Source organism: Amphiprion ocellaris, chromosome 10 (assembly GCF_022539595.1).
Source record: "Amphiprion ocellaris isolate individual 3 ecotype Okinawa chromosome 10, ASM2253959v1, whole genome shotgun sequence".
NCBI classification, from domain to species: Eukaryota; Metazoa; Chordata; class Actinopteri; family Pomacentridae; genus Amphiprion; species Amphiprion ocellaris.
The window spans coordinates 7,894,362-7,916,305 of record NC_072775.1 but is presented as its reverse complement, the minus strand read 5'-3'; the positions used below and the strand labels follow the sequence as shown (position 1 = coordinate 7,916,305).

The following is a 21,944-nucleotide window of genomic DNA, read 5'->3' as shown; positions in this document are numbered from 1 at the left end:
AGTGACTACCAACTGGAAGGTCGCAGGTTCAAGACCCACCACTGGCAATTTTCTTTCTTTGTCTTTGTCAGGATTTTGAGAAAATTTAAGAAGGGTCTGGTCTTGAACCAGCGACCTGCAGCTCCATAGGCAAATCCTTAACTCACTGAGCTACAGATCAGATGAAAAGAAATGATTTCGTCGTCCCTTTGGCATCGTAGTTCCTGAAGTGACCACATGGGCAGAGCCAAGGCGGAGTCTGGGTGGAGTCAGGGCGGAGAGTAGGTGGGGAGGTGGGTGGCGGCCTCCCACCTCTACTCCCCCACCTCCCCCCACCGCCCACCACACCTTCCCCCACCCGACGAGTTCTTCGAGTCTCCACGACTTCTTCGAGTCTCGACAGGTTTTCCCGAGTTTCTTGAGTTTCCACGAGGTCGGAGGCAGAACAAGTTGTCATGAAGAGGTGTTGAAGTCGGCCAGGATGGACTGACTTTTTACAGCGACTAGAAGGAAGACCACTAGAAGAGCAGGTCTTTAACCACCATCCATAAAATCCATGGAGTCGGCTCCAGATAAATGAAAGGTCAACTTTTATCAACCTCAATCCAGATGTTCAACTTGATATCTTTACTTTGACATTTTTAGCACCACAAACCTTTAGTATCACACTTTATTATCATTTATTAGGACTTTAATGGAATCCACCAGCAGATTTACTTTTTGTTGACAAACTTTATTCTTGTCGTCGTGGGACTGCAGTATTTAAAACTGTTCCTTCTATCTGACCTCATGTTTATTAGTTTTAGTGGAGAAAGTTTGAATTGTCAATTAGTCTCTTAAAAACTAAATAATAAATTGGATTAGTCAAGAGGTTTAAATTTCTTACTTTGTCATATTTTAAATATGACAAAAAAATATAAAAATAAAATGTCGTGAGAGAATTTGACCTGTAATTGGCGTTATATAAATAAAATTGAATTAAAATTGTATGTATCTTGTAATGTTGGAGTAATTCAGCCATATATGTTAGAAAACACATTTTCTTTGTCCATTAATCTGTCGTTTTCTCCAGTAATTCATTTCTTGTTTTGGTTTATAAAATGTCAAACCCAAATATATTCAGTTTACTGTCATAAAAACCAAAAAGATTTACATTCATGATGCAGGAATCAGGCAGTTTTTCACTTTTTATCTTAGTTTAGTCAGAAAGATAGTTGATAATGTGTGAATTGTTGCAGCTTGTGAGCCGTAGAAGGTTTTAATCTTTGGGGCCGAGTGTCAAAAAACATTTCGAAACCAACATCAACAAAACACTCAACAAAGATTTGATCATTAAAGGGAAATCCAACTTTTGCATGACAATGTCTAATTAAAGGACATTTATTTCCAATGTAAATGTGTGATATTCATCCTCTGGAGCTTTCTCTTCACATCGTCTTCCACCTGGACTGGTTTGGTCAGGAGCATGTGCAACAAACATTTGAAAAACTGCACTTTAACATCAATAAATGACACTGAAGTTTAATCTCTACATAAATGAGACTGAGCCTGGATGTGCTGCTCTGTCATTAACTCCTAAGTTTAGGGAAAGTTCAAACAAAAGAGGACAGTTCAGATAAGACTTGAGAATGAGCTTATTTTGAACAAACATCTCAGACTTTCTGAGGTTCAGCACCTCTAGCAAGATATTTTAACAACAAGCAACTCAAGAGATCCAGAAGTTGGAGAGAGTTAGCTTTAGCTGAGCCAAAGAACATGTGGGACACTAACCTAGCAAACATTTCAGACTTTTCTCTGTGAATTCTGAGAAATAATTTACTACTTAATGACAGAGCTACACATCTGAACTCAGTCTCATTAAAACAGACTCTAATTCAGTGTCATCCATCCATATTAAAGTGCAGTTACCCAAAATGTTTGTTGCATGAGCTCCAACAAAACCTGTCCAGGTAGAAGGCCACTTTGACAAACAGGAAGTGGAAGATTCCAAGCAGATTTATAGAAGGGGGAACCGGACTGTACTAAGTGTGGTCGAGTATAGAGGGGTGTTTTGTGGGTTTTTAAGGCTGATAATGATTATTAGTGAGACATTTGGAGTAGATATTCGTTTGCAGTAAATGAAAGTATTTAAAATCTTGAGTTAAACTTAGAACACAAACTCTAACAGAAAACTTTGTTGATACGTTTTCGTTTTGTTTACAGATGTTAAGTTAAAGGAGTTTTATTCGTTACGTATAACCAATCAAATCACTCCAGAAGACAGAGCGACCACAGGTAGATAAAGGCTCAGAGCCAAAGTAGCACCATTTTTAAATTGATTTATTACCGTAAATCAGTAAAAAATAAAATACTGATAATCAGTAAATCAGTCAGCCCACAATTACTACAATTCTACAATGTATGTCTCTTTCCTTTGACTTGTTATTTGTACAATATACAATGTATATGATGGCGTTTTTTCATAGCAAAGGCTATACTATGATGTTTTCTAAGAGACATACGATGCTACTCTGTGTGTTCTGGCCCTGCACTCCTCCTCTGTTGTTTTCTGGATTGTACTCAGCTGCATGCCTTCGTCCACCAGGCCTCCGTTGACTCGTCCCGCCTGCCGTCTCTGGAGCTGAAGCTGGATTGGAACAGACCAAAGTACAGTCCAATCACGATGCCAGCTGCCTCTCAAAAGGCTCCTTCATCTGGTGGAACTTCTTCTGAGGGGAAGCTGAGCTGGCCCAGCAGAACTTTGGAGATGTGTTCCAGTGGTTGGTGGATGTGTGGGGAGATAGAGAGGGACCTTTGAATTGTTCACAAAGGAAAACAGGGAACCCATTGGTAGTTTTAGTTTAGGGTGCTCCTGCGGTGTGTTTTTGGGTTTTAAGAGGTGAACAGGAAGAGTTTTTTTTTCGTATTGATTATCTTTTACTTTGTTCCTGGTTGGAATGCCCATCAATGTCAACATGAAGTTCACTTTTAGTTCTGTTTATTTATTTTTATTTTACTAACACCGATTTGTTTTTAACCCCCTCACATGTTGTGTTGTTGTAAACTTACTCTTTCAAATAAATTCTCGTCTAACCCTCTGGAAACCAGCATTTGGACTGTTTTTGTATTGCTCCTCACCTACTGACAGCTGTGGACTAAAGGCTATACTGTGACGTTTTTAGAGCGACATGCTATACTATGATGTTTGTTGGGCGACACGCTATACTATAGGCTTTTTTAATTGACATATTACTGTGACTTTTTTTGTTTTAGTTTTTTTTGTTTTTTTTAGCAACATATAAGAATTCGAACAGTTTTAAAAGTTACTATACTTTTACTTGTGCAATGAAATTATTATTCTATGGCATTTTTTAGATGACATATTATACTCTGATGTTTTCTTGAATTACATACTATTTTGACAATATACTGCACTATGACATTTTTTGAACCACATATCATACATGACAATTTTAGGCAACATCCTATCATTTTGCGCTTTTTGAACCACATAATAATCTATCTTTTGTTTTTTTTTCTTGCCAACATGCTATACTATGAACTACAGGCCATACTATGTTATTCTTGAGTAAAGTATACTATACTTTGACATTTTCTGAACTACATCCTATACTATGGCGTTATACACAGAGTGCTTTGGTTACATGTTGATTTATAATCTAGATTTTTTTCTGTTTTGTTTTTTGACGGGATTACCACAGACCTGACCGTGAACACCGTTGACACCCACCTCAGGGAGACGCTGCCTAAGATCTCAAGGCTGCTTGGTTGTAGTCTTTCTGGCACGTACTCTTCCAAGATGAGCCGGGAAGTTAAACACTGATGGAATGACACCAGGTCTAAGCCGACAAACTTCCAATTCCTCCTCAACCCATAGTCTCTGGGAAACCTACATGGAGTAAGAAAAGTAGACAGAGAAGTAAATAAGTCTGTACACAACATATTAAAAAGAAATCATGCTAATATATTAAGTACAAAGAACCAAATTAGCCAACATACTGGAGACGAGAGCTAGTTAATTTGATAAGTATAACCTTGTTTATTAACTTTTGAAATATTTGAGAGCAGTCCTAAAGAACTGCCTGTAATCCCAATCATAAAATGGGTTTGGAGGAAGAACATAGATGGTAATCTGGATATATATGAGTTAGGCTTTATAACTACTATTGGTAGTATTGGTGGTAGTAATAGCAATGTGACAACTACTAGTAATACTGGTAGTACATTAACTGCTGATACTGGCACTGCTACTACAACTTGTAATACTATTACAAATGCTGATACTACTTCTATGACTCTAACAGCTATTTTATACTACTGCTGCTTGTACTTTTAGTATTACTACTACTGCTTGTACAACTATACTACAGCTACTATTAATCGTCTGGTATTTGCTTGTCAAGCTGCTAGCTCGCCTTAGTGTTTTGCTAGTGGCTAACTAGTTAGCTCTCATAGACTGGAAGCTCTCAACAAGATTTCATAATGAAAAAAGAGCCAAAAACTATTCTTACCTATGAAAAGTCATTCCAAGTTTCCTTGTCTCAATCGTACGACGTAGTGTGTAATTGTATGCAGCACAGTGAGACGGCATACTTCTTGTTTCCGTTTTTACGCCGTCTACATCAACAGAATGCACTGAAACTTTGCTCCCACTAGCTTAGCCTCGCTGTAGCACGTAGCTCAAAGGGGCGTGTCCTATCTACTCATTCATATCTATGAGAACAACGATGGCTGCACATAAGGACGCCTGACATTGATTAGCTGCGTAAATACCATTATATACAGTCTATGGTAAATACGTATGTGAATCGCATCATTGGCTGCAGCAGCCAGTCACCGGTCACTCACTGACTCACACTGAAAAATACCACAGAATTAATTGTTACGTGTTTATTTTATTTACAATTTAGGTTGGATTTTTTTTTTGTGCGCAGCGCAGATTTTCTGTGCGCGGAGACCGTCAGCAGTGCGCAATTGCGCACGCGCGCAGTTTAGAGGGAACAGTGGGTGTAACCACTTCTCACAACTCAACAGTTTAACAACCGTAATCTAATTTTATAGTAATTTAATACAGGCTAATAGCAGAAAATATAGTCAGTCTCTCTTTGGAACAAACAGCTCTAAGTATTTTTCTATAGTCTAACAACTATGGCTAAAACATACTATTTCTAAACATGATTTCATTTCTGGAAACCAGCTTCTTACTCTTAAAACCAGTGTTTAAATTCACTCGTAAACCAGCTGAGTTGCTGTTGGGCTGCTGACAGAAGACAAGCAAAAGTCCTCAATAAAAGTGTGCTTTATTGTGACAAGTCTGGAAGAAAATTAATGCCAAAATAAATAAAATTGACTGTAAAGTTCTCTGAATAAAACACAGCAACACTCTGTCATTACTTGTGGCGTAAACAGATTGAATCGGGTAAATAGAGACAACAGAATCCTCAATCACAGCGGTCTAAAATGATGATCTTTGGCATTAGTTCATGAGCCATGCCAAATGTTTCAAGAAATTAGACATGACAAAATAGTTCTGATGAAGCCTTTTTATTAAGGAAAGCAAAAGCAAAAGAAAACTGATGCTCAGGATGACAACACGCTGCCAACGCTCAAAGTAAGCCAACAAGAACCAACAAGTGTTTGTTTAAAAAAAAAAAAAAAAAAAAGTGAAGAACCTGACCCCCCCAAAAAAGCACAGTGACTTAAACTGAAGTGTTTTCAGAACTTTGGTGTTAAACTTAATACAAAATGATCAACGTGATTATGAGTGAGGTGGTACACAAAGGAGAAACACACACTTGAAACCTGACAGATTTCTTACCAGCGGCAAGAGAGAGGGACTTTACAGATCTGAAAGAGGGGACAAAAAGCTGGATATAATGGGTAAATATGCAACTTTTCAAACCAAATACTGACAAAATGTAGGTAGAAAAATATCACAATGATACAAAGAACATTTTCAGAGAAAGGATTTCATTGAGAGGTTGAGAAGAGTCGCTTCTTATAAAAGGACATTGCACTGAAACCATCATCGTGTGCTGAACTCACTACCAACAGAAATGCTTATGTAAAAGACGGATCATTTTCAATACGCCAGAAGGAGCAGCAGCCCTTCAACAAGAAAAAAGAAAAAAACAGTTGGAAATTATGAAGTAGTGTAGGTGTTTCAAATGTAACACCGTGACCCATAAACCAAGCAATAAAATAAGGTTTGTTGAATCCCTAGATGGCACCGCTGAGCTTCATTTTATCGTTTCACCCACCTGAGCCACATACGGTCTACATATATGGCTGAGCCGTTTTCACACTCCAGAGGAAAATACTAAAGAGACAACGCTCAAACACGTAGATGCAGCCTTGGAATTAACGAAGAAGCATTGCTTTGTGCCTCCGCAGGCAGTAAGGCATCAATGCCATGATGAGGTTTTTCACAGTCCGTTTGCAGTGGCCCGGTAGTGTCGGATTTAGAGCTGGACCCCAACATTTGGAGGGCTGTGTGGACGGGCCAGGACTGAGCGCCCATCTGCGGGCTTGGAAGGAGTCCGTTCTACTTCCTTCTACAACAAAACCTGTTACTGTAGTTAACCACATGACGTCGATGGCTGCTGACCGAACAACATTCAAGTTGTTTCAGCACTTTAAAATGAATTTGATTCAAAAAAGATTAAATTATACACGTCCAGATTTTGGATCAAATGATGTGAAAATGAATATTTGAAGGTTTTCTAATTAACACTGAATGCAATTGTGATAACCAGACCAGCCTCACTGTTAACAAACCTCCACTGGCCAGCTTTGTCAAGTGCTCCAGACACTCAAAACCAAACAGTTGGGATGGAAACTCCCCTCCCTCCCCAAAAAGGTTATTGCCATGGTAGCTGATGTTGCAGCATTCAGTTTGCTGGGCTCCTCTCAAACGTAGGCACTGAGGTGAACAGCAGTTTGAAAAGAAAAAAGAAGAGTCTGTGAAGAAAAAAAAAACACTCCCCAAGTGTTTAAATCAGAAGGAGAGTGGCTCCATTTCAACACTTCAAACTCCATCCAACACTAAACTCTATTCCCTAAAGACATCATGAAAAAATAAAAACATGGCACTCAACCCTATTTGCTGTAAGATCCCAGACCCTTTGAAACAACAAAAAGGACACCTTTGCCAATTTCGGAGAAAGATCATCCCCTAAAGGGTGAAGCTGCACCAATTATGTGCCAAAAATAATTAAAAGAAGAGAAAAAAAAACTGGGCTAAAAGCATCCCATCCAATGACAGACGAGGATCTGTGAACATTAAAAACATAGAGTAAAACAAGAAGACAACCTATAATGCTATACTTATTACTAAAGGTTTAACAGTTGTAGCTCAACCCCTGGTAAAGATATGAAGCCTGTTAAAAAAATAAATTCCTTATTTGGCAAATAATAAAATGAGATAAAAGGGGAGTAACATGACAGAGACAGAAAAATAAATGGCACAGTTTTATCAGAGCTTTCAGATCAAATTATCAAACAGAAAAAAACTACTGTACTTGCAGGTGGGGTGTGAAGTTCACAACTGCAAACATACTCCTTTTCCTAAAACAAATGAACTATTTCTACGTATAATGAAAGCAGAAAGAAACAAAGTCACATCTATATAATGGCACAAGCATACCGAGAAAATAAAGAATACTATGAGACAATTGCCCAGCGTTTGATGATCAAAAAAAGTGGGGTAAAACTTTTATATAAAGATACTTCTGTGTCCACTTTAAAGCATACTGTGTGAAAAGACTGACGTACTCTGGAAATATGCCATGTACAAAATATTTCCCCATATAAACAACATTCACACAAGGCACTTCATTCAGTAAGAAAAGAGAATCACAGTCCTTTCTACTACCAGAAACTGCCTGCATAGCAACAATATGAGGACAATAATCTTTGTGTTGTACCACAAAACAAGTCTCAGACAAAGAGATGTTTCCATTTTTTTTGGTTTTAAAATAAGCACTTCACCGAATAGTAAAACTTTCTTGATTTGAAAATAAAGACCAGAGTTCGTTCCTCTTAATATTTTGTCCCCGATATTATCAACTTAGGATGCTCTGTGCATTTTCTGGTGTGGGTTTTTTTGTGAGACACAGTGCTCCTGGGATATTTAAATATTGTTGTATGTTCGATGGCACTCAGAAGGCAGCCGGTCACCAGGAGATGAGATCAGAGACACGGTGACATGAAGGTTTCCACAGTGAGACTCCAGGGGCCTCTTGGGGCGCAGTGTGGGAGGATCTGCCTGAGTCTGAGAGATGTGGCTGTAGAAAGGGGCAGAGATCGGCAGACAGGAGGATGGAGAGCAACAGGCGGCGCCGCGGTGTGTCCTGCTACCTGCTTCTCAGATTTTGCAGGACTCCGTAAACCTCTTCTTCTTTGCTGAGTCCCTCAAAGAAAGGCAGCAGGTCCAGGAGTTCTGTGTCATTCATGTCGTCAAACCAGGACTGAACTGGGACCTGGGGAGACGAGAGAACCACCGACAGTCACCAATGAGTCAGACTTTCAACACTAAACTTACCACTGACATCAGAACAATAGTTGTCAAAAAAAGACCTGAAGGTTAAAGAAAGAATTAAATGTTAATAGAAATGGCTGTTAAAAAAAGTCAGTCATGTATTCAGACATATATGGAGCCATCAAAACGTTACTGACTTACTACAAAATGTAAACTTTAATTTTTGGCCAAATTAGACAGAAATGAATGTAATTGACTGAATATTTTCTGTGATAAATACATATATAAGAATAACTTTATATATATATATATATATATAGCATCACTAAGAACAGCATTCACAAAGTGCTTTGATAGTTAAAGCATAAAGACAAGTCCGAGCAGTCAATTAAAATAAATAGCAAAAATTATAATAAATTAAATGAAAAATTAGCTAGATTAGCAATCAAAACAACAAAGGAACCAGGCACTTAAAAAAAAAAAAGAATAAGATTGAGGGTTAAAATTAGAAATTAGAAATTAAAAATCAAAGAAGTCAGAGAATTTAAAAATTAGAGAGACGACATCACACCAAATAACCATGCAGCTAAAAGTAAAATAAAACAAGGGAGAACGTCTAAAATAAACAAGACACACAGACCGGTCAATTTTCTCATCTGTGCTATATTTTCTGAAGTATCAGTTGATTAAAAAAAAAGGAATGAGAGTAAATCAGGGCCAATCATAAAAATATATTTTTGCACTTTCTGTATCACCGACTGAACTCAGACAGTTTATATGCTCTAACTGCACAGCTTCGTTCAGTGCCAGTACTAACATACAGCTCAACACGTGTGCAGATTTAACAAACACAACATGCATCGCTCGTAAGTAATTGTCAGCAAACAAATTGGTGAAGGTATGGCCCCTCCTAAAGCCGATTTTAATCCAAAACTCTAAACAGAGCCTCCTCTGGAGCAGGTTAGCTGTGCAGCAACCGTTACCGTGGTGATGCAGGTTAAATGTGAGTCACATCGAAGTTTTAAAAATGCATTAAAGTGCAAACACTGTACACAAGTTGTGCTTCTTGTTCACATTCTGAAGGCGTCTGCACACTGTGCGATTTTAACAATCTTTTAAGTTCACAGCTTGCTACACTGTACGACATGAATCTGATAATCTTTGGGCATGACGTGAAGGTTTCCCTGTGCAGATTGCATGATGAAAACACAGCTGAATCGCAGCCTATGATGTATGTGAGTCGACATAAATGCGCACGAATGAAACGTCATAAGTGTGCGCCGTCCATCCATGAAAACAACCAAAGCATAAACAGAGCTCCTACAATCACAGGGAAACTAGCGAAACATGAACGGATCCCTCACCGTTGTGACATTTATGTTTGGAGAGAGATCCCAAAAAAGGAGGAGGAGAATATGGACAAGTTCATGGCTCGGAAAGAAAGGCCAATCTGGGATGTCAATTTTGCAAAGGGAACTTGAAGTAAGCACTTGTTAGCATCTGCTAGCATTTTACATTAGCATTTACTGTTCTGATCTGTCATTGGCCAACAAAACTACATGTAAACATCACCGTCACCACAAATCATCTATTTGGGTTTAGCGCCAGTGTCACGCTGATCCATACGTCATTTCATACTGCATTTCTATTGGCTAGTTAGTTTTCGTAGGTCGCAGCAGCGGTCACACTGTGAGACGATCATCCCAAATTTCTGACAGTCAGAATTTTATAGCAGTTTGTTTTTGGTCCCAAGACCATGACAACGGCCGTCCTTGAACCTGTCTCACTGTGCGACGTAGGACCACGGATTTAGAGCCAAGACCAAAGATATCTCCACGATTCTCTCACGGCTGTTATCTTTCGTCTGGGACGGCCGAAAATGGCACAGTGTGTAGTGACCTTTTGGGTAGTAACAAAATGAACAGTGAAAGGAGATAAGCACATGCAATTACACTTATATACTAAAAACGTAACACTATACTCAAAAAAGAACAATTTTTACAAATATTTGGTCGAGCATTATGACTTCATGTTAGGAAAAGTACGTATATTATCTGAGAAAATGAGTCATACAAGCATAGCATACAGTGGCAGTCTAGGCTACTCAGTGACGAGGAAAAATTCACTGTCAAAGAGATGTCGTTCTGATTGTGTATTTGAAGAACTTACAGCATTTTCTGGATGGAAAATGTAAGAGGCGGGTGAATTGTCCACAATGATAACGTTGCTGAGCTCTCGCCCGAGCCGGCTGAGGTCTTTTACGTAGTTCCCTCTGTGAAAGACGCACGATTCTCTGAAGAGTCGCGCTCGAAACACACCCCACTGGTCTAGCAGGTCTGCCACAGGGTCTGCATACTGTTAGAGCCAAACAGAGAAATGTTTACTTGCTGTAAAAACAAATAAATGTTTCCTGCACTTCACTACTAACTGAAACAGTGCATAAATATAATCAGCAATTTGACTGTTGCATGTTGGTAAGGGAAAAAGAAACACATATTTTTGCTCACATGCTTCAACTACCAACAGAACAACTTGCAAAAACTAAATGCTACACTGTTATTCCAAAGGGAGGCAAAGCATCTTGTCGGTCATCGTTAGCAACAATGATGCATCAGGAAATACTACACTACACAAAGCACCACCAACTCCTAACTTTCGCTCAGCGTAGGAATATTTGACACTACAACAGTACTGGTCACATAGAGTGGTTGTTTCTGTGTCTCTTTCATTAAACTTACCCATGCATTATTGGCTAAGATACAAATGAGACAGATGGAGAACGAAGCAGAGCAAGTGTGAAAAACCAGAAAGCAAGAGCAGATGAAAGTTAATGCATAATCAGTGCTGTTCATGGTTCCACATGTGTCACTTGGTTTGTAACCAAAACACGTGTCAGAGCGGAAAGCATGTCCGCATGTAAACACACCTTGGCAAGGCTTGCTGTGAAGAGCACACATTCAAATAGCTCTCCCATCTTTTGAAGAAACTCATCCACATGGGGTCTTTTCAGCACATACACCTGCAAGACAGAGCACAGACTTTAGGTTTAAAAATGAAAAAAACAACATATTCTGAAGGGAGTGTCAGCCAAACCCTGTTAGCACAACATCTGTGAGGAGGACGATTAACTTTCACAGTGTCATTTACAGCAGAACAAGACTGTATGATGTTACAACATTTTACAAAATTGCGACAAAAGAATCCCTGATATTCATTTCTTGCATTATTAAATATCTTTGGCTCGTTGACACCATCTCACTCACTGTTTAGATATCCCCCTCCATTCGCCCAGTGGCTGCCACCCAGTGCAAGTAATCATGAATAGGCCAACCAGGATACACACAGCCTATCCTGGATTACTTGAACTGGATAACAGTCGTTCTCTTCAGGGTCTTCTCCAAGGAACATGACGGAATCCCCCCCCCCAATTAAAATGGTTTACTAAGAATATATTGTTGTTAGGTATGTACAATACCTGATGAACGGTACCATCAATCTCCACCGGCACAATGAAATCAGCATTGCTGATGGGCTGTGAGAAAAAACAGAAAACATATAGTGGTGTCATTTAAACTGCTGCAGTAGTACCTCGACTGAACAGCAGAGGTCATGCTAATAAAACTAAAACTCAACTAGCAGATTGTCAAATCTACAGGAAGAAGAAACTAAGACATCTCGAAATTTTTGCCCAAACAGCCCCTCTTGGATTCCCTCCTTTCGTAGCCTCTGGACTAACTCAACACAACATACAATAAAGTGTTTGTCTTCAGACAGAACTGGACCAACAAAGGTCAAGTTGAGGTTACAATGGGGGAAAGATAAACAGGAGCAGAATTAGCTCCAGACACAAGATATTCTTACATCTGCTGCACTTCAGAAAACTTTTACACATGATAATGGTTGTTAAGGCTAAAGGAGATGCTGCACTAACAGCAGCTGGTGACCATCATCAGCCTCGTACTCTGCCTTTCCGATTACAATCCTGCACTTGTTGTGAAGGCACAATCAGTCCTGTATTATTGCCCTTGTTTTTACTACAGCACATCCTCCACCACCTGCTCCTTTCATTGCTGTTTACACAGTGATCTAATGGATTCAACACAGCTCTGCCTTCCTGCATACTACTGGATGAGCTCTGGATTTAAAAGGTTAAGATAATTATAGAATATTTTTTACTCTCACTACAAGGCTTACTATAGTTTACAGTGATGTAGGTAAATACACAAGGATAATCCACTTGTTACTTTTAAGGAAACAAATTAGGACTGTCAAGGTACTGATGATTACATAATTCAAAAATGAAAAGTGCTACCCCACTCACACATACACTGTGTGGGTAACTACTTCACAGAACATCAATAGCAAACCTCTTACCTTAAATGAGCTGTGGACCAGTGTTTCATCCAAGTCAATTACCACACACTTTTTGCCATAGTCGGATATTTTCATCTCTGGAAGGAGGTATTTGGCTGGTGGCTGTGGGGAGGACGAGGCAGATAATGTCACATATACTGAGGGAAAGTGAAAGTTTACGAGAGAGGACAGGCAGAGACAAAGAGAAAGACAGTATATACTCTGCATAAAGTAATGTCTAAGGCTGAGCAAAAATAAGCCAAAACCATGTTAGGAAGAAGCATTTTCGGGGGAGCAATCAAACTGAAATCAAGCCATTTGTAGAATAATGTGTTTAATGGGCCCAAAGCATCAAAATGAAACCCTCGAAAATTCCTCATCAGTGGATTGCAACAGCCCAAGACTTGAGACAGCAATGCTTCCGTAATTCCCCTTAGATTTTTGTCACATCTCTGGAGATTAAATGAAACTTCACACATTCTTACAGACGAAGGCCATGCAAAGGTTAGCTGCTGCAGTAAAGCAGTCTTATTTTCAATGTGAATACTCAAACTTAAACCTGATACGTTTGAAAATGTATATGTGAATTTGACAGCATAAACTGACATGGAAATTATGCCTCAGTGCATTGCTGTATTAAAATTGGATGTATCTGAAAAGTTGTTACATCCTTGTTGAGGCCACAGATGAACAGATCACACCTAATTCTTTCCTTGAGTGACAGGATTAGTCAGTTTCCCCCCTTAGTAGAGGATGCAAACCAAAACACCAGGAGGTAGTGAAGAGTTAAATCCTTACTCTCAACATTGCTCAACTGCATGGATAAGTAACACAACAGATTTATTTCTTGCATGGAAGCTCCCGAGGTGAATAATAGAACCACTTAAAATGTTAGACAGTTAGTGTCACAGTATTTTTGGATGCATACCAACCACCAAGTGTCACTCAAGCAGATCAAGCACTGAGACATCATTTAAACCCATAGGTGCGCATACACCTTCCACACAGCCAGTGCTATGATCGGCTGAAAATGAGCCGCAGTACAGTAGCAGAGCTAGAGCTCTCTGAGGAGTGCTGGAACCCACACAGACAGGATCTGCCAGCACCAGCCCACTCAGCCTGCATGCAAAGGAAAAGAAAAAAGGCAATACATACACTAGGGACAGGGATGACCTCGACCTGGTCACACTACAACACAAGAGAGATAAGACAGGCACATACAAAAACAGGGTGAGGGGTAGGAAGAAGAACAAAAACAGAGAAAAAAACAAAGGGTCCACAGAGATAAAAACAAAGAGAAAACACTATTCACACAAAAAGACAGTTTACAACAGATAAAAAAAACATTTGCAGACTAATATTTCTGCAGTCCAAAGCAGGACGACTGGCAGGTGTTCAGTGGAGCATCTGCTTACCTTGGGAGGTGATCCATTCTCCTCAACAGGTGGAGGCAGGGAGCTGGTGTTGGTGTTGGCGGCTGGCGGCTCTACATTGTAGTTGCGGAAGCAGCAGAAGAATGTGCTGAAGATGCCCCGGCTCCTCTGCTTCTTTAGGCTGCTGTTTGACTGGGATGCTGTCAAAATAACAGGAGGGGGTGGAAGAACGGAGGGTGAACAAGTGGATATGCAAATTGATGTTCTGTCATAAAAAAAAAACAAAAAAAAAAAAAAAAAAACGCAGCAGGCGGAAAGCTGTGAAGCATTTACATTTGGTTATTTGCATGCCAAGGTGTGAATGCTGCTTGAATAACTGGGAACAAACTGTTATGTGTTCATCACAATTTTCCTAAGTGACCAACGTGGTGTGAGCTACACTGAATCACAACAATAGGTAAGGCTTTGACAGTGTGATTAAATGGCATTAGCGCTGGTTTTGTTGACTGGCGCTGGCAGAACCACTGATCAGAAAATAACTTGGCTAGCCGGGTGACTTCATCAGTCACACACAGTGACAGTTCTGAGCACGCTCTGCTCCGATTGCAAATCGCCTCTCATACCAGGACTACGAAGCAAGCCTAAATCAGACACTGAGCTTTTATTAATAGTGACAAGTTGGAAGCTGCATGCTCCTCCCTCCTCCTTTTTTCACTGTTGTGGCTCCTGTCACCTGATTGGCCTAGAAGCCTCCATTTTGAAAGCTTGCTTACATTTCCCTCCCACGTTACAGCTGGCAGGTGAGTGACTGAAGCAGCCTGGACATGCACAAGAGAGGAGGAGGACAGGGAGGAGGTGGGAGGCCCTCAGACTCCATAGAGCCTATACAAGGCTGCATTCCTCTCCACCCATTAGTCCCCCTGCGCCACCCCACCAGAATGCTGTTGCAACTGAAGACCAGTGAAGAACAAATAGCATTATGTCATGTCTTTTGGCATCTTGATATTGTGTCATTCAATAGTCCTGACCTTAGATAAATATCCATTAAAGATTTTTCATAGGAAACATAACAGACTTTAGACAGCTCTTACGAATATCAGAATTATTGCTACAATATTCAAGCATATATTGTCAAGCATATATTTACTGATTCTCAAAATAATACGCCAGAGTCTCTGATCATTAATTGCAAGGGCATACGGCGGAGGAACCACACAATTAGTTTTACAAGAATACTTCAGTTCTATATCTTCCAGGTAAAATATTAAGCAGCAGCATCACACCAGAAGTATCTGGCATTGACAGACTAACAGTATATCACAGCTACATCAAACACTTTCTGCACTCCCCAATCTGTCTTCTCCCTCCATCACTGACTTCCAGTAACGTTAATTACAGCCTGTCAAGCAAGGGCATGCTGTGCTGGGTATTTAGGATATATCTTATCAGTGGCATATGCTCCTTGACTCCAAGACAAGTTAAGTACAATATGCATCCACCAACAAGGAAATAGCATTTAAAAAAAAAAAGAATTCGGTGACTATTCTGAGCCACTTGCTGCTAAAGCACACAAAATTCATGATACTACCCAATAGTTCCAGAACATAACAGGCTGAAATCCACTGGAAAATACCAAACATTTACGCAACACTACAACCACCACAAAAGCAACAAACTGCTTTAGAGATTAGTTCACCAGCATGAAAATATAGAATCCATTCTTTCAGGAATTTTGAAAAAACACTCAAAAGGCGCATTGACATCAACAAATACATATGTTTTCTGTGTTGTCCTTGCTTTAGTTAGAGTGCAACACTGCAAGATAATCATACTAGACATATGAAGCGTTGTTAAAACCTAAAAATAACCCGATCAGCACCACACCACTTCTGTTTCTTTATTAAACTGGACTTTGTCTTTTCATTTCAGCTCTGTATTAGCGCTGCTGTGTAAAACTGGGACAGTGAGGCAGCTTCCTGTGACTCATCACTACTACCAGTTGCAGTATGATCCCAGCACAAAGATCCTCAGAAATTTCCCAGGATGACTGAGTCATACACAGCACAGGACTGGGTCTCAAATACATCGCTGACCTGGGGTGAATGGAGGGTTATAATTCGGCAATGAGAAGGTGAACTTCCTCAAATAAATAATTAAAAGTTCAATGTCTTTAGTCATATCCTTCTCATAACACATTCCCTCAAAATAACAACTGTTTATTGGAAAAATATTCACTGTGTTGTTCTAATTGGTCTGATGTCTTTCAGCACATCTGGCTCTGGGTAGTACAACGGTAAGAACACATCATTCATTAATAAAGTAGGTGTGACAACAGCTTTCAACAAGGGTCTGAGCAAGAAAAGTGTCCGAAGAATCACTCACCAGTCTCTACCTGAGGAGTGTATGCACAGTTCTGAACTCATAGGTGGGTTTGTGATTGTTGACACATCATATAGCTCAGGCTAAGGCCTAGTCCAGCACAGTGAGAAGCATCATCACTCTCACATTACCTGCTGCAAGCAGTGCAGTGCAATCTTAAAGCTTTCTATTTGTTCTAGGTGATGCACTGACCATCTGTCAAAATAATATGAAAACTCTTTCAGTCTACTAATTTTCTACAGTTGAATATGTTCAGTATATACACTCACTGTTGAAGTTAAGCTACATTAATCTCTAGAAAAAAAAATCTGCAAAGTAAATCTGCAAATGATGAAGAAACGTCTCCCATCAATGAGAAAAGCTGTGAGAATAAATGGAAATAATGCCAGAGGACCAAAGGATAAAGATCTTGTTCTAAAACAGAGTGTTACATTAAAAGTAAGAAAAGATTTGTATTTTAAAATCTCATACACTGTAAAGAACACAATCTACAGACTTGATGGAAACAGTTGTTGCCAGAGACATTACTACAAATACATAGTTTTTTAACCTCAAAACATAACATGTTACCAAGTTTGAAGAAGGTTTATGAATGCTGTTGCGTCTGCAAAACAGCTATCAGATCTCGTTGTGAACCATTACCAAGTCTCAGCCTCCACAACTAATGTAAACTTATAATAACTTTAAAGGTACAAGAAACATAATTCCAACATCACCAAAAGCTTGTCCAAAAAACAAACACCATCCAAAAGTGGAACTTACTGTAGTTAAAAAACAAAACTAGTGCTTTGATTAATTTCCTTAACCCTGAACACCTGAAAATTACAACATTACTGAAATTTGGGAGATTATTGGTAAATAATATGGAAACATACATTTCTGTATTATTAACAGTATAAATTAAAGCCTTTTATAAATTAAACATAAAATGTTCAATTTAAAATTCAGATATATTTGTCATTTCAATTACTTGAATTTGAATGTTTTATGATATTTTTGTTTCTTTGTGAACATTTTAATATGCTATTTAAAGCACATTAAATTGACTTTGCATATGAAATGTGCTACACAAATTAACTTTCAATATATTTGATGCTTACTTTTTCCTATGTAAAGATGCTTAATGTGTTCAAGAGGTCGTTAGGTCGCTGACATCAAACCCCATGAGGTAAACTAGAAGAATGTCACCACACATGACTATATCAGAATATTTATTATAAAGGATGGATCAAGTAAGAGGGATCCATCAATTTCACAGATGCATTAATTAAATAATATCCCAATGCAAACAATCTCAACAGAGTGGTGGCTTTACATAGTTGAAACAGCTAACACCCTTCAAAATCCCAACAAAACCCTCCAAGATTGCTTGGTAGCCTTTTTATTTTTTAACTCTGTGTTTTCTAAACGAAGTCTAGAATATCTGTGAGAGTCAAGAAAATGATCATTGTCATCTTTGTATGTAGTTATACTTGGCCTGAGGTCAGTGGTGCCCTGGCCAACAGGGCAGCCAGTCTATATATAGGATACCAGAGCCAAAGGCAGGCACATGTTGTAAGACAGCCATTCGAAGAACACCACGAGCAAAGGTGGTCAATTTTTGTCCAGACAGTCTGGAGCCTGTTCAAGCAATGGTAGACTACCTATTAAATTCCTGCGGGACAGCTGGTGGGATGGACTTCAAGTTGGATGATTTACAATTTATAACGGACAGTCAAATCAATCACTGACTATGTATTACAGTCAGGGAAAAAAAGCAAAGGAGCCTGACACATCATCTGAGTCCGACAGACTGTGCAGAAATATAATATGTTAAATTAAAAAATAATCTTTTTTCTCTTTTCAAAGTCATGTGTCTGAATCTGTTCTATATGTATGTGCATCACTATGTACCTCACACTCAAATGTTGCCAATTTCAAAATGTTGAGAAGAAACGGGAGGATCGGCCTTGGCTATAGAATTGATGGCAATATTTGACTTAGCCCCGAGGAAAGAATTCTGTATGACTCATTCTTAAGACAAAAAGAAGAGGTAGGAAACATACTCCAACATCAAGGCTCTACTTTGACCTGTAATTTAATTTTGTCCTGCTTGACACATTCTCTTACTCAGGCTAACATTAGGTGTTATTTCCTTGCAGAAATCGAATGCATAACAGTGAATTCCTACTTTGTGAGTGTGTATTGCTACCTAAACTCCTGTGCTGGTAAACTACTTGAGATCATGCTACAATGGATACCATAAGAGCGCAGTAATTTTATGACCTATGGTAGTCATCACACAGTCAATTTTAAAAATAATTTATGAATACTTTGCCATGATTAAAGTTTTAAGATCTACTATGACTAGCTACACGAATCCTGAGCTTAAGACAACAAAGCATATATTTTTCTACACAGTTACTTGCTTGCTAAATAAAAATACCAAATTGTAAGTCTTTCAATTTATCACTAAGACTATAAATAAGGAGCTATATACATCATAGCCCCAAATGATGCCATTTGTTTTTTTTTAAAGATTTGCTTATAGTCACCAATCAAGAGCCAAAAATAAATTTACAAAAAACTACGGAAAGAACCAAGTTCTGCTTTTATGAGGACAAAGCTCACACTGTCTGGCATTTATGCAGGAAAAGACTCACGCCATTCTTAGAATTTAATTTTAACTATTAGCAGATGAACTTTCCTACTTACTAACCACTTAACTGACGAATCATTTAAGTACTCAGTGACCCTACATGACTTCACATTTCTTTTTTCCAGTGCAGTAACAGAACCTCCAAGCACCAAATTGCTATTCATAAAATGCAAATAACTGCGTAATAATATCAGCATAACTAACCACATCTTGATGATTATTTCATTGAGATATAAAGCTATTTTTAACCTGCTTATCGCTGTAGAGACGTCTGCCCATTTTTACTGCCATATATTGCTATTGTCTAAGTCACCCTCCACCTGCAGTAATAATCCCCCTCAACTCCCACATACCTGCAATGATAATCCCCCATGACGCTCACACATATTCAAGTCACATAGGATCTATAGTAGTTACTGAAGGACATCTTTGTACCCTCAGAGGAAAACGCATTGTGCTTGAAAGACTTAAGTTCTCACATTACTGATGGTCTGAAAAGTTAGGTTTGAGATGTGATACTGATACACACCCCGTGGACCAGGGTGACCCGGAAAGTGTTCAAGTGTCCCAGGAATGAGAATGAATGGATATTAGCAGATCAGGACTTAAAGAAAAAACACGACCTCAACTGCAGATTATGCTAAAGTGAGATTGGAGACATAAATAATAAACAATGCCTGAGAATCAAAATGAGGACTGTATTTGAGGTGAAAAGGAAATTTACTGGTGCTAAAACTAAGAAATTACTATGTTAATTGGTCCCGTTTATGGAGTAATAGACAAAACGGCTAATTCGCACAATAATATGAGATCAGAGAGCCTCAATGTTGACAACACAGACAAAAACAGCCAGCAATGTCGATTTATGCATCTAATGAGCTGATCTAAGGCTTTGCGACATGTTTGATGACAAAACACTGTGCTAATTTGCTTGAAATTCTACATCCAACATGACTGACAGCAGACACTTCTCCTCTAACCTCACACTCGCTTCGTCCTGAAGAACTTCTATCCTGAAGAGCAAACCACCATCAACTTTTTAGCTTCTTGCGGTTGTGATTCATGCAGTGAATCACCTGTCAAATCACTTTTGTAGTCGAAACACAAAAGGAAGAGTGTACAATGCAAATATTTGGAAGCAAAGGCTCAGGGTATTTGGTCTTAAATTGTCGTGGACAGGTAGTTACTGTTTGACAAGTCTGATCATGTTGATTTAGCTAATATTAATGTGATAAAAGCACGCTGCAGCGCTCCTCATACTGAACACGCAGCAAACAAACGTCAGGCTAGTTGGATAACTTATTCAGGGCAAGGCCTCTCTCATAAACTTGTTGCGTGTTAAAGAGTTTAATGACCAACACAAGTTACGTTCCCATGTTTTGATAGGTGGCACACGCAGGCAACCAGTGTCCTCAACTACTACAACAGCTAGCAAGCGCGAATAAAAGCTAACGTCAGTTGAGAAAAGTAGTTAGCCAGCTAGCATTAGTTCTCCATCGTTAATTGACTTTTCCTTACCTTTTTCCTGGTTAAAGGATATTATTTCCTCCTCCTTCGGGTTGGAAACTTGGGTTATTATGGACATGTGGTCCATTTAGACGAGTGGATATTCCCGTTTTGTTTCCCACAATGTTATTCGTACTAGCGCGCTTGCTTCGTTTGCTAGCTGCCGTTAGCTAGCCGTTTAGGATGAGCAGCTAGCCCACAAAGCCAGGAAACCGTCCGAGGCGAAGTGTTGTGGCAGCGGTGGTAGCCAGCCAACTAGCACGGTGGTGAAGGGAAGCCAGTGACTGGCTGTCATTTATGGCTTTCCCAAAAATATCATCGCTACGAACAAGTCCGTTTGTGGGCAAACACCGACAGCGTGTGCGGCTAAAGAAAAAATAATAGAAATAAAAAATTTAAAAAAGCGACTAAGTGAAGTTAGCAGGTAGCTCGGGTTAGCGAGTTAGCCGTGAAGCTCGGATCATCCAAAATGTGAGGCCGTGTCTGGAACAGCGCTGAAAACACTAGGAAGCCCGTCGGATGGTTGTTCTCGTCCATAAACGTGCGGCAAGTAGTTTAACGGTGAAGTTGTCGGACACTTTCAGGCAAACGGTTCATATCCAGCGGCCCTACATTCCCTGTGCAACATGGAGGCTTCATGTATTTTGAGTTGCATCTGAAGCGGGGGCACTCGGAGAGGGAGGGGGCGGTTTGTTTCTCTGATGGATTCTGTCAGGCAGCAGCACAAACTCGCCGCACTACATTGCTCAACCCATGCAGCTGGCTGGACGCGGCTTTCTCAGGCTTCCCCTGCTCTGTAATTACTGCTGGCGGCACGCAGCTCGTTATTATTAGCATTAAAACACATCCATATAATATAACACACGTGGTGTAGCTGTGTGAGGTATATGAAGCCCTGCTGTGGATCTCACATGCTGCCTGGCAAACAACAGACCAAGCAAATACTTGATGTTTATCCAAAAGCCCTCGGTGTGTTTCATTAGCCTGGTGGAGGATTTCTGACAAACCGAGAGCGCCACCTCGTGTTTAAAATAGGAAAATGCTTGAAAGAGACACTTTATTAAGCCTCCTAGGGAAATTAACCCTCCTGTTGTCCTCATTTACGGGCACCAATAAATATTGTTTCCTTGTCTGAAAAAAAATTCAGAAATTCAGAAAACAAATCCCCAAATTTCTGAAAAAAAATTTGCTGGATTTTGGTTGATTTTTTTTGTGAATGTTCTTAAAAACATTTTTA

At 39.4% G+C, this 21,944-nt stretch overlaps 1 protein-coding gene across 2 annotated transcripts; it reads right to left on the bottom strand.

Annotated features, from left to right (window-relative positions):
- Positions 1 to 5,507: 5,507 nt before the first annotated feature.
- On the bottom strand, positions 5,508 to 21,546 carry LOC111577981 (CTD small phosphatase-like protein). Of its 2 annotated transcripts, XM_023284531.3 has the most exons (8): positions 20,720 to 21,541; positions 14,227 to 14,384; positions 13,967 to 13,999; positions 12,833 to 12,934; positions 11,934 to 11,990; positions 11,385 to 11,477; positions 10,628 to 10,813; positions 5,508 to 8,459 (listed from the first exon to the last, which is right to left on the bottom strand). In XM_023284531.3, exons 1-8 carry the CDS (start codon positions 20,793 to 20,795, stop codon positions 8,334 to 8,336), a joined length of 831 nt encoding a protein of 276 aa, XP_023140299.1. In that variant the 5' UTR covers positions 20,796 to 21,541; the 3' UTR covers positions 5,508 to 8,333. The 2 variants fall into 2 exon arrangements, with proteins under 2 accessions (XP_023140299.1, XP_023140300.1); XM_023284532.3 differs by lacking the exon at positions 13,967 to 13,999 and having other exon boundaries at positions 20,720 to 21,546.
- Between the last annotated feature and the right edge of the window lie 398 nt (positions 21,547 to 21,944).